The sequence below is a fragment of the Neolamprologus multifasciatus genome, chromosome 12 (genome assembly GCF_963576455.1).
Source record: "Neolamprologus multifasciatus chromosome 12, fNeoMul1.2, whole genome shotgun sequence".
Taxonomy (NCBI): Eukaryota; Metazoa; Chordata; class Actinopteri; order Cichliformes; family Cichlidae; genus Neolamprologus; species Neolamprologus multifasciatus.
Genome location: NC_140450.1, coordinates 13388790 through 13401450, shown reverse-complemented (window position 1 = coordinate 13401450; position 12661 = coordinate 13388790). Strand labels below are relative to the sequence as shown.

At 40.0% G+C, this 12661-nt stretch overlaps 1 protein-coding gene across 1 annotated transcript in view; it reads right to left on the bottom strand.

Annotated features, from left to right (window-relative positions):
- The window catches only part of fbxl17 (F-box and leucine-rich repeat protein 17), a 227138-nt gene that overhangs the window by 12281 nt on the left and 202196 nt on the right, over positions 1-12661 (bottom strand). Inside the window, exon 10 of the mRNA XM_085181180.1 lies at positions 11774-11916. Coding sequence (XP_085037306.1) covers positions 11774-11916 — 143 coding nt within the window. The remainder of the gene's footprint in view (positions 1-11773; positions 11917-12661) is intronic.

Here is a 12661-nt window from a genome sequence, read left to right as displayed (position 1 = left end):
TGCTGTTTAACAATCAGCCATTTTTGAAAGCCCTCTGCTTTCAAGGAGACAAAAGTACCTGGACAAGTGACTGATAACAGTTTGATAATGCCTGTTCCCTGTTCTGGTATTCCGTGACAAATTAAGGAGATAAAAGATCTGGAGTTGCTTCCAAGTGTTGAACTTGGATTTGGTAGCTATTCACTGGAACTTTTAAAAACGAGGCCCAAGAAAATGTTGATGCAAGTGAAGGAGACCATCATTATGCTGAAAAACTAAAGTAAACCTATCAGAGTATAATAAAAACTTTAGGAGCCGCCAAATCAACAATGGGGTACATTCTTAAAAAGAAGGAATGTGCTGGCGAGCTCAGCAAAACCAAAAGGCCTGAAAGACCACAGAAGATAACTAAAGTGTTTGATTGCAGAATCCTTTGTTTGCTTAACAAAAACCATCACGACACCAAGCCAAGTAAAAAAACAAAAAAAAACAACAACTCTTTTTTTAACTCAGGAGGTAAGTCTATTTTTATCACAGTTTACAATCAATAGATGCATTCACAAATATAACTGCACAGAGTTTACAACAAGGGGCAAAACGCTGGTTACACTTAGTGATGTGACTTCTGTCAGGAGTATTCTGATGTGCAGAGGCTTATACTCTGCTCAGGAAAATGACTACACAGCACTTCGTATTCTTAAGGAGTCGGATCTCAACCCAGTAGATCATTCTTTTCAAGTATTGAGGACAACAGTAATGGCACAGAGACCCATAAATAAGAAGAAACTAAAGGTGGCTACAGTAATGGCCTAGCAGATCATCAGGGAGAAAACAACATTTGTCCCTGGGTTCACTTCAGGGAACCATTCACTGCAAGGATTTTCATCTTTATTAAAAACAAGTATTACAAACAATCCTTCTATTTAAAATCACGCTAGCTTCTTTAATTAGTTTTGAGCCTCTGAAAATGCTTTGTTTAAAGCCCTCGAAATAAAGCCGAAACTCTGCACTTCAATCACATCTTGATTGTTGAATTTGAAATTCACTGTTGTGGTGTACAGATGCAAAATTCAAAAAATATGTCACTGTCCAAAAACATGATGATTTCTTTGGGATAAAGAAAGTTATTGTGACAAACCACATCACATGAGAGCAAACGTTCACAAGAATTTCGCATGAGAGTTGTAGATTAAAAACAGTTCAAATGGCATTATAGAGCAAAAAAGCATTGCTGGAAAAAATTCTCCCCAAAATAATAATAATACTTCTAGTATGGTGCTCTGAAAACAAAACGCTTTCATTACTGGAAATACAATAAAACTTCCTGCTTACGTGTTGGACAAACTAAGATTTCTTTTTGGTTTCTAAAATCGCAAACAAGCTAATTGGGTACTGGCAAACACACACGAAACACAAATTCCAGAGCGGCTTACTGGAGGTCAAACACTCGCACAATTCCTTAAAGATAATCACAACAGAGCTACCTTGTTTAATTATTTTGCTTTGTATGACTCCCTTGTTATTCAGAATAAATAAATAAATAAATAACAAGGACAGCTTGACCCTGTCCTTTCGAAGAAAACCATTATACAAAATTCATAGCGAGTCTTTAAAGAGCACAAGCAGCAGATTACGCCTGTAAACTGGTCAAAGTCAAAAAGCAGTGGCCAGCACTCAGTGATCTCATTTGAAGGTTGAAGTGTGAACAACACCTACGGCTGGGTTATTATCCTGAATTACTGGCTAATTCCTAATAATGAAATAAAAGCAATACAACTGGAGTCAAGTTCTGTTCAACAAAAAGGACAAACAAACACATTGTATTCAGATTTCAGGCTTTTATTTGATTCTCTGTCAGTAAAAGCATTTTTATGGTGTAAATCTGTATCTTTGTTCTCAGCTCTAATGTTAAACAAGCTGTCACAAGAACTCTGCTCCAATAAAAAATATTTATTGGATGTTTTTTCACAGTTACTTGCAAATCTGACAGATGTAATCAGTCCCGCTAAAAAAATTTTGACCACTCTTACTACTTACTACAAGCCTCATTTACCCATTCACAAAAATGCTTTTGTCAATGCCCAAGTACTTTTCTGCTAATACACACACACAGACAGGCAGGACACGCAGACACGCAGCCCCTTCCTTGGCGACAGCCCCACCCCATTCCTCAAACTTGGCTGGATGTATATTAAATTTGAAACGCCGGTGCATTCAGTGATGCTTGTTACATTGTCATTAGCATTAAATACCCAATCCATAACTAACACAGTCAGACACTGTGCCTGCAGGCTAAAATGTTCTTTGATAACCTACTGTCGCTGCCTCTGTGAGACAATGAGGAAAAAAGAATGTACTGTTAGTTACTGCCCAAACACCTATCACATTTGGCAACTCCGAGTACCCCGAGCAAACCGACTGTTGTCTACTGTCTGCCCATGACTCCATGAGATTATGTTGACCTCAGCTGTAGTGAGTAAACAGCACTGGATGATGGAGGAAGCGGAGGGCGAGGAGACAAAGAGGGAAGACAGACGAGGGGGCTACTTGAATGACCTAATTGAATGAACAAAAGATGTCCGCAGCATCCAAAATTCAAACAACCTTGGTTGTCCTTACTCAGAGAAGGAGGAAAAGGGAGATGAAATAAACAGACAAAAAGATGGGAATGGGGTGAAAAAAAAAACAAATAAAGAAAGTAAGGACAAGATGTGCATGGGGGTGTATGTGTGGCCAGTGAGGTCAGGTTTACGTGTGTGCTTTGGCTAGATTTTTGTTGAAGGGCAATTCTGAGATTCCCTTGAGCTACTCGGTGAACTCTGTCAGTGTCTCACTTTATTTCACCCTCTCTCCTTCACTGTCCCTTGCTCCTGCCCTTTAGAAACAAGATGAAGGGATGATCAGGAGGCGGCTTCAGTTAAGACCGCCAATCAATACAGCTCTTCTGTGTGGGATGAGACTCCAAGATTACACTGAAAATCACAAATGGCAAATGACTCTTTTAAACTACTTTCTCCACTTTGAACATTCAAGCCTGACCAAAGCCTTCAAAATAGGAACCAGAGAAGCTCCCTATCTTGCACTTGATAGTGTGCACGCAGTGGCTTTCTCCTAATTCCCTTTCGCATTAGAAACCTTTAAACTAAGGATCCCCGCTGTTCACAATAACAACACTCATCAAAGAAAGTTTTACTGAACTCCCAAACTCTCATTTCCTAAACGAGAGTTAAAATGCCTCCTAACTCTTCACCATACTTCATCTTTGTTTTCTTCAGTCCAAACCTCCAGGCCCTGAACAATTAGGCCCTTGTTTATGTCTGCAAATTGCTGTGCCGTGCCTATCAGTGTATAGTCCCTGGCAGCTGGATGCACCGGTGGAACGACCATATTGATTGGGATGTCTGTTCTTTTAACAAGGTCTGTCTGGTTGCTCTATCTAGGGGTACAGCAGTGTTCATACGTGTTCCCCAAACACCGCTCCACCTCAGTTCAGGTAATGGAAGCACACTTCAAAACTGCTTACACAAAACACTTTTTGGTGGGGCAATTTGTAAAGGGAATACCCAGTACACGCTCGATTGTTCCATATTATCTAATTTTCTTATTATTTTCTCTTGGTTTCTGTCATTTGTGAATTTTTTTGTTTAGCCTTTTAACCACAAGGCCAACCCTCATTTTACTTTCTCTTCTCCTCCCCCTCTTCTCATTATTACTATGATAACTCTAACTTTCTTCACCAGCTGTCCCTGAAGAGGCCAGTAGCAGTCAGTGTCATTATTTTCCATAGTCCAGCTTCATGCTGACTGCATGAGTTTGCTTCTGTCTCTGTTTCACAGCCTTGACTGCCCATTTGTTTTCACTCTAATGAAGTAGTGGAAACGTAGCTGGGGAAGAAAGAAGGGGAAGAACTAGTGAAAAAGGAGAAGGGGGACTAGATGGGGTTAAAAGAGAGGAGGAAAGAGACAAAGCACATGAGAAGTTTAGGGAGATGACAGAGGAAGAAAGAAGATGAGAAGAAAAAAAAAGGGTACATTTGAGGAAGTGGTGAAAATGTTTCTAAAGAAAATATTCCACCGAGTCTGAATAAGATCAAAAATCCCCAAACGTGAGATATACAGAAAGAAAGAAAGAAGACACAAAATTTAACTCGCTGGCCAGGAGGGCCCATTACAGAAAAAAGCAACTTAACAGAGGTATGAATACAGTGTCGAGATAAGAGCACACTGAACATTACTAGGCGCAGATCAGTAAAAATCTTTGTTCTTTCTCTTTCCCATGTGATTGGAAACTTCCTTGCGGTTGTCCAAAAAAAAAGAAAAAGGTTAGCACTCACCTTCCACTTTAATTGGCCAATCACATACCAGCAAGTCAACCTAGCTCAAAACTAGCACCAGAATAGGAAAGAAAGGTGATTTAAGTGACTTTGAATAAGTCATGGCTTTTGGAGCCAGATGGGTTGGCCTGAGAATTTTGGAAACTGCTGATCTACTGGAATTTTCCCACACAACCATCTCCAAAGTTTACAGAGAATGGTCTGAAAGAGAAAAACTATCCAGCAGCTCTCTGGGCAAAAATATTTTATTGATGCCAGAGGTCAGAACAAAAACACAACAGGAACTCAAATAACAACTTGCTACAACCAAGGTGTGCAAAAGAGCATCTCTAAACACACGTGTGGAAACCTGAAGCAGCTGGGCTACAGCAGCAGAAGACCACACGGTTGTCACTCCTGTCAGCTAAGGACAGGAAACTGAGGCTAGAGCATACACGGGCTTATCAATTAAAAAAAACAGTTGCCTGATCCGATTTCCGCTGTAACATTCAGATGGTAGGTTGGCAATTTACAACAATAGTAAAACAATGATTAATCCTGCCTCGTATCAAAAGTTTGGCAGGTGGTGGATTGGCACACTTTGGGTTCCTTAGTCACAGATGAGAATCGTTTAACCGCCACAGCCATCCAGAATATTGATGCAGATCATATCCATCCCTTTATGATCATATCATACCCATCCTCTGATTCTGGCTGCTTCCAGCAGGATAATGTGACATGTCACAAAGCTGAAATAATCTCAAACTGGTTTCTTTGAAAAGGACACTTCAATCATGGAAGGGCAACTGACAAATCTGCAACAACTGTGTGATCCTGTCATATCAATATAGACTATAATCTCTAAGGATACTTTCCACCAACTTGTTGAATCCATGAAAAATAAAGGCAGTTTAATGGCAAAAAAGGCACCAACCTGATACTAGCAATTTGTACTTAATGAAGCATGAGTGTAGTTATGTGGATTTCTGTTAGTTTAGCATATTATTGTGTGCTTGTGTCTCTGCCTAGGGTGGGAGAATGTTTTTGTCATATTCCTATAATTTTAGTTAAAAAAGACCCCTGAAGATAGTTTTCTATTTACGATCATTGCGTGGATTAAAACATAATGTTGCATTGTGTTTGTGGAATGCAGAAAAATGATTCCTTCCCACACAGAAGATCTAACACTTAACAGTCGACTTACTGAGGAGCTGCTCTTTTCTGAGACACACAGATTGACACATGCAACAAAAAGGATTCATTTTTCAGAAGATTAAGGCACTTTTTCCCTGAGTCTGATTACTTTGAAAGACTGGCACAGTCATAGCAGAAAGAGGGGGAAAAAATGAATTGATTTGATTATTTTGAGGCAAGTCTGGATCAATCGCATTCTTTCCCCTCGTCAGAACGGGGTCATTTTGCCCTGAGGGCAGAGGGGTGTAATCATTTGAGGCAGGCGAAGCACGCCATTTTCCCAAGCCTAGGGGTTCTGATTTCAATGCTCCATTATGAGCTGTGTTAACAGCAAATAACATGAATTCCTCCCAGAGAACACACACTGTTACACACAGACACGTTGCATTCGAGGGTGTATAAACACACTGTGACACAAAGGAAATCCTTCAGACAGAGCCCTTCTGAAGAAGGACAGAAGGGGTAAAAAGTCAGTAGGACAAAATGTATATGGTTTAGCCACTGAAGGTAGAAACTAGATAAGAAATCAAATAGATTTTACTCACATCTGTGCCTGTGCTAAGTCTGTGTTTGAACAGATTTAAAAAAACAAAAAAAAAACAAAGAAGAAAAAATCCCTCGTATCACCCTAAATAGCAGTAGACACACAATTCAAGCTCCCCTGCTTTAAAATGTATACAGTACAGAAGCACGTTTGTATAAACTGTGACGAAGGAAATCGATCCTTCACACTGCTCCACATGAGGAGAGCCAGCTGGATCCTGTTAACAGTTCTTAAATGAATTCTACACTTTCTAAATCCGGTGACATTCAGGGAGGCTGTTACATTAAAATTCCCAGCGTTTTGACAATTCCAAACAAATTTACACAGGCTGGGTTGTGCTGCTCAGGCACTGAGCTGACTGGTTGGTCCACACCATGTGTCAAGGTTAACACAAGATTGTGTTTGTCTAAGACTGACAGGACCCACTCTGAAACCTAACTCCATTAGTTAGTGTGAAAGATTGTGGGGGCAGAAGTCTGAAATTATGCTTATTTTGAATAGTTAAATGTAAATTATACAACCTGCCTAAATGTAATATTGACAAGTTTAGAAAAGCCCTGATGATGATCAGGGCAAGAAGAGGACACATCTAACGTATTCAATTTGTTCCAGCAAATGACAGATATTTGCACTAAATTTCCACAAAACACACATCCTGAACAAAAACCAAACACAGTCCTTGTAAGGGAAACATTAACTTGAATATTTGCAATATGTCCACAACACTGTAAACACAGCACGAGACAAGAAGCAACTAATAACATTAGCAGACCGCTCTGTGTAAGCATATATAACAATTTATTTTTTGGACTGAAAACATTCCTGGTTGGTATGTAAAGAAAAATAATTTTGGGCTAGGAAGTATCAAAAAGGCTTAAGCAGTCGGCTAATTTGTTAATGCTGGGGTTGTTTCTTAGGTTTGTACATTTATCAGGCCTCAGTCACACAGGCCTAGAACCACTGTTTCAAGCGAATAATGTGTAATTCCCCACCAAGTGGGTGGATTATTGCTGGAGGTTGCTGGTCGCTGCACCAAAACACTCCTTGCAGTTGCTAACAGTTTGTTGCGGTCACCCATAGTTTGCATAGAATATGATTAGGTTTCTTCAAACGTTTGCCAAGGACTCGCTGAACAACTGTGAAACTTGAAAAATGGTGACACAGATTGGAAACAGAGACCGCTTGTCTTCAAAGTTAGGGTTGTGCCTCACCCCTGCAGCTAACATGTTTTGAGGGCGCAACTTTTACCTTGAAGGCGAGTGCTTTCTGTTTCCAGTTTGCAATGGACTTCTTGCATTTGTCTATCATGTATCAAACAGTTGGCAATGTAAAACAAGTTGTCATTTACATCAGTGGTCCCCAACCTTTTTTGCACCACGGACCGGTTTATGCCCGATAATATTTTCACAGACCGGCCTTTAAGGTGTCGCGGATAAATACAACAAAATAAAACCAGTACCGGTACCGAAAAAAAGAAGATTTATTCATAACACACGTGAAAAGACCCAGGAAAACCGAGTTAACAATAAAAACGATAACAAAATAAAGCTGAAAACCGATAAAAACCCTGAAAACCATACATTTCACACCTGAGCCTCAACTCTCGTGGCCCGGTACCAAACGACTCACGGACCGGTACCGGTCCGAGGCCCGGGGGTGGGGGCCGCTGATTTACATGAAAACTGGCCAATTAAAGTAATCACAAGGTGGTTTTCAGTGCACCGTCACATACCTCTTTGTGACCAATTACCTGTAGCAACTGCTAGCAACCACTTGCCAACCGATTGGGGAATACATATACAAAAAGCAACACTTTGCAAATACTTGGCCAATGAAAAATATATGATGTCTACTCTTACCACAGGGTAACATCAAACAATTAGAGAAACAAAACAGAGCGCCAATGCGGAGCAAAAAACCAGAGAGTTGTGACAGTTATCAAGCAGTGAGGGTAGACAGGGATTTTCATATTAGATGACTCTCTGACCGTCGTTGTAAGGAAACTTTTTTTAAAAAAAGAGAGAAAACAGTGGTTTGACAACACAGTTGTACCTTCGACATTTACTTGAAGAACAATTAGTGATGTAATGTTGAAAAACCTTGAACAACCTATGAGCACAGAAGCATGTTTTTCACAGAAGTACTGCTGACCTTGTACGTTGGTCATTCACGCTGTCAACAATATGCTTCAAAAAGTGGAGAAAACATAGCTATGCCTTACAACTTATATTAAACAATGAAGATTTAAATAAAATGAGGCATGAGGAAAAAAATTCAAATGGATTTGTTAATATAAAGAAGAGATGCTGTGGCTGGGAGAAATTCCAACTTAAGTAATTTGCACAAGACTTTCATTATGTTCAAACCTTGTGGGATTGAGAGTTATCCCCCAGCTTCTATGTTTTGCCAGAAGTGCAAGATTGAATTGGACATGCCTTAGGATTTTACTGCTGTGATACACAAATAAAGCGTGATACAACATTGCTAGGGGCTTAAATGTCAAATGCATGCCAGAAAAAATTATGAGCATAATGAAAGCACTGCCTACAGTAACACAAATTTGCAAAGTACCTCAAAACATTGATTTGATTTATTTAGGAGGCGCAGTTTCAACAAACATTACAAAAACTACAATTTCATGCCAAGCAGAGGTCAAAGAATTTAGAATTGGTGCATGAAATGTTGATAACTTAGATTGTAAGACAAAATGTGCATCTTACTTGAAATATATATATAACAAAGAGAACTGAAGCACTATCACAGCCAAACGTTTGAGGCTCCAGTTATGTGGGGACAAACCCAATCGAAGTGACCTTGATAAAAATTACTAATCAGGATTTGAGAGACATGGGCTCTTTCTCTCCCTCTACTCCTGACCAAGTCCTAACCCTTTCTTGCTACCATAAATAGCGAGACAGCAACATCAAAGTAGTTTGCCTTGGATGGAGGCTTGTGTAACAAAGCCAATTTAACATAACCAGCATATCCTTTTGTTATCTGGGTTAATTTACCTTCACATCTGTAACCTGGATAAGTAGTGGCACATAGCTGAGTATCAACTTTATAAGTATTCAATCACTGAGACTAAAGAACTACTAATTTAATAAAGTCTAGTCTATTTTAAGGCAGGGAGAAAAGCCAGTAAAAATGTTGACCGTGTAAATTGACAGACTTATCAATTTTACAACTCTACCATTACAACATGGGATAATCTGATGGATTATAATCAAATATTTCATTAAATTCATGTTTAAAAAAGAGATTTGGTTTTTATTATTTCAGCTGCCGGTCTGGTGTTGTTTAACAGCCGAAAATAAAAACTGAAATCAAATTTAGGTTTGGACTAGGAGCAAATTTCTCATATATGCTCTCTTTTATGACCATATACTAATGTATACGCATTAACATTTTACACCCTCCTACTATTGTTGCTCAGAGTACTGGAGGATCTTTCAAGAACGGTGACATTTTCTGGAGAATTGATTGGTCAGTAGGCAGTAATTTCACACCTGCTGATCTCTAATCTGGAACCTCATCTGCTCCTGAGTAGGTTAGGCTTGCAAAATAAGTTAGCAAGGCGATACATCCCGGTAAGAAGGGAACCACCTTTTTTAAAAACAGGGTTAACCTTGAAATTACCTGGATAAGAGTTAATCCTGCTTTGTAGTACAGGCCCCTGGTCCTCTTCCCTTACAAATCTGACCAGCCTTAACAACGCCTACTCCAGGCGTATTTTACTAATCAAAAGTTTCGGATATGAAAAAAGGAAGCCAGAGGATGTGTGGGAGGAGTAAGAATGCAGTAAATTTGTTGCGTGATTAAGAGCTGGCGAGGTACTTGACCTTGGAAACTGTCAAACTCTTCTCTCTGTTCGATTCACACTCCATTACAACTCTAATAGCGTCAATTACTGCTTTATTTAGCTTTGTCATCCCCAAATTCTCCCTCCAGAGCGGAGGGAGAGTAATTATTTATCTTTTCAACCTTCTGGCTAAATCATGAGTATAAATATCACATCTGAAAAGAGAACTGGGTAGATAAATAAGGAAAAGCAGCTGGAATTGTTCACTGGATGGGAAAGATATGAATGCATACGGTAGAGAAAAACTAAGAAAAAATGTTATTCCAGTAAAGATGTGGGTCATTCCAGAGCACAATTTTTTATTAGCACGGATGTAGCTATTGATTGTTGGGTCACTGAGTCAGTGAGGGAGTAGTGAACTGGATGAAAATGGAATTTAAGTGATCACTTGCTATGTAATGTAGTTAGTCTTTATTACTTATAGATAAATATGATAGATGCACCTTCATGCCTGCAATAATGTGAACTGAGTACACTGTTTCATCACTGAGACCCTACATACAGGGTCACTGTCAGATGCTCATATATTGTCATTTTATTACAGTCTAAATAGATAAATATGATACACTGGTGTTCTTGTCGCACTTAATGATCTCAGTGTGTTCATTTTTATCATAGAAATCCATAGGGTCAAGCTTGAGGCCATGACACACAGATATCACTGATTTTATAATGACAAAATAAAAATGATGAGTTTCCAGCCCACTGAGCAGCCATGACTATAAATCTCTCCTCCCTCGTTTTTCTCCCTGCCAACTTGCACTTTTCAAAAGCACAGCAGGGACTTTTAAATGTGCTCCACCTAAAACCAAAATGAATACTGTAAAATGTGAAATGAAAGCTCATTAAACACACAATTATATTTACTATACTGAAGCCTGTCAGGATTGGGATGGTGTCCTGTGTTGTGCACTCTGCTACAGAACAAGACACCAGGTTCTCCAGTATCAGTACAGACTACAGTTTCTAGGTTAAGCCAGCTTTTCACTTTCCCTTCCTTGCCTGCCCTCATCCCACTCATGTCATCCGCGCTAAGTGGATGCATCTGTGTTACAGAAGCTCCAGAAAACCAATTGGCGACGTGGGTGGAGTTGTTACCATGGCAGTAAAACTACATGTACTTCCATCAGGTTATGGGTTGGATGAGTAAGAGGCCAGATGTAAGTGTAAGGCTGACTTTGAAAAGACTGCCCCTCCTCACACCCAGAGGTATCTCAGAGCAGGTTTGAGACAGGTCATCATGTCATTTTACTTCTGTTATCACCCAACCGTGTGACTCATGTATCACACAGACAAACTGGGCACGGGCTGCAGTTAGATACTCGACGTCCCACATTCAGACGCTTTTAAATTGGCCCTAACCTGGAGCTTTTGCACATTCATGTCTATATGTCTGACTACATCTCTGTGATTGTTTATGTGCATTCATATTCGACAACCTTAAGATGGCAAAATACTTCATATACCACAAGTTTAACAAACCCTTAAAATATTGGTGTATAATGATCACTGATCAGGACTGCTTTACGGTAATATTTGAATTCAAACTGTTTTTGATCCCACAATTTAAATTATTACAACTCTATTATGTATTTATAACATGCAATATTGACAGCAAATAGTTATTTCTGGAAGACATTGTTGTTTTTAAGAAAGTAATGGTGCAACTAATGATATCTAACTGAGCTATAAACTGAATATGTTTACTCCATTTTAAGTTCCAGCCAATAGTGTTCAGTTTTGTGTTTGTGAGAGCAAGGGCCTGAACTATAAAGCAAGATCAGCGTAGTCAGCGAGTTGGTTGCCAGATGCCTCCCGACCAGCCTTTAGGCTTGTGCGTACGGGCTCTAAGAAAGACAACGATATGAGTAATGTTCGTTACCTTGTCGCATCTCATGAGGCCCAAGTAGCGAAGGGACTTGCTGCTCTGAGCAATCTGTGTGGCACCCTGGTCCGTGATGTCTTTACACCAGCCGGCATCAACAGTCTCAATGGTGCTGCTGTACTGCCCTATAGCTATCAGAGCTGTCGACAGAGAAGGGGAGCAGAGAAGGGGAGGTGGGGAAGGAGGAGGGAGAGAAACAAGAAAACGTGTTAGTCTGACAACCTTTCTCATGCAAATGTGACAGCAGCGTCTTCCCACAGAGACAGAATTTGAAATGAAACCAGGGCACGTCATATGGCCAGCTGTGACACATAATTCTAGTGTTTACACAACACCTTGACAATATACACGCATGCCCACAAATCCTCGCATACACCCATGCTTGGTCAGACTTCGGCAAGATTCATCCATTACAGCACCGGCATGACTCACGGCACAGAAAGGGAACGACACCGTGCCAGAGTAAAGTGTGACTCCATGCCAGTGTATGATTTAATTTTGCTTGTGTGCATGTTTACTGCTGCCAGGGCAGAAACAAAATGCCAAGGTAAAGAGTAACCACCAAAAACAAGTTTCTCTGGGCTTTGTTATACCACAGAGCATTTGTGCATACACCGCTTGCTGCATATACGTAAATACACATTCACACACTCGTAGCGTATCTCACAAGTGTTGTTCTTTTGATATTGTCTTCCTATGTTGACAAATTGCAATGCACAGCTGACAAACACGATGACATTACATTCGCTGTAATCTACGTGTAGCTCCAATGAAGGCATACTTTGCTGCATTAACACACAAACACAGACAGACACACAACAATCTTCCTCATCAATCTTTGACCCGTCAATTGTTGGGTAGATGGAGGAGACCTGTGCTCCACGA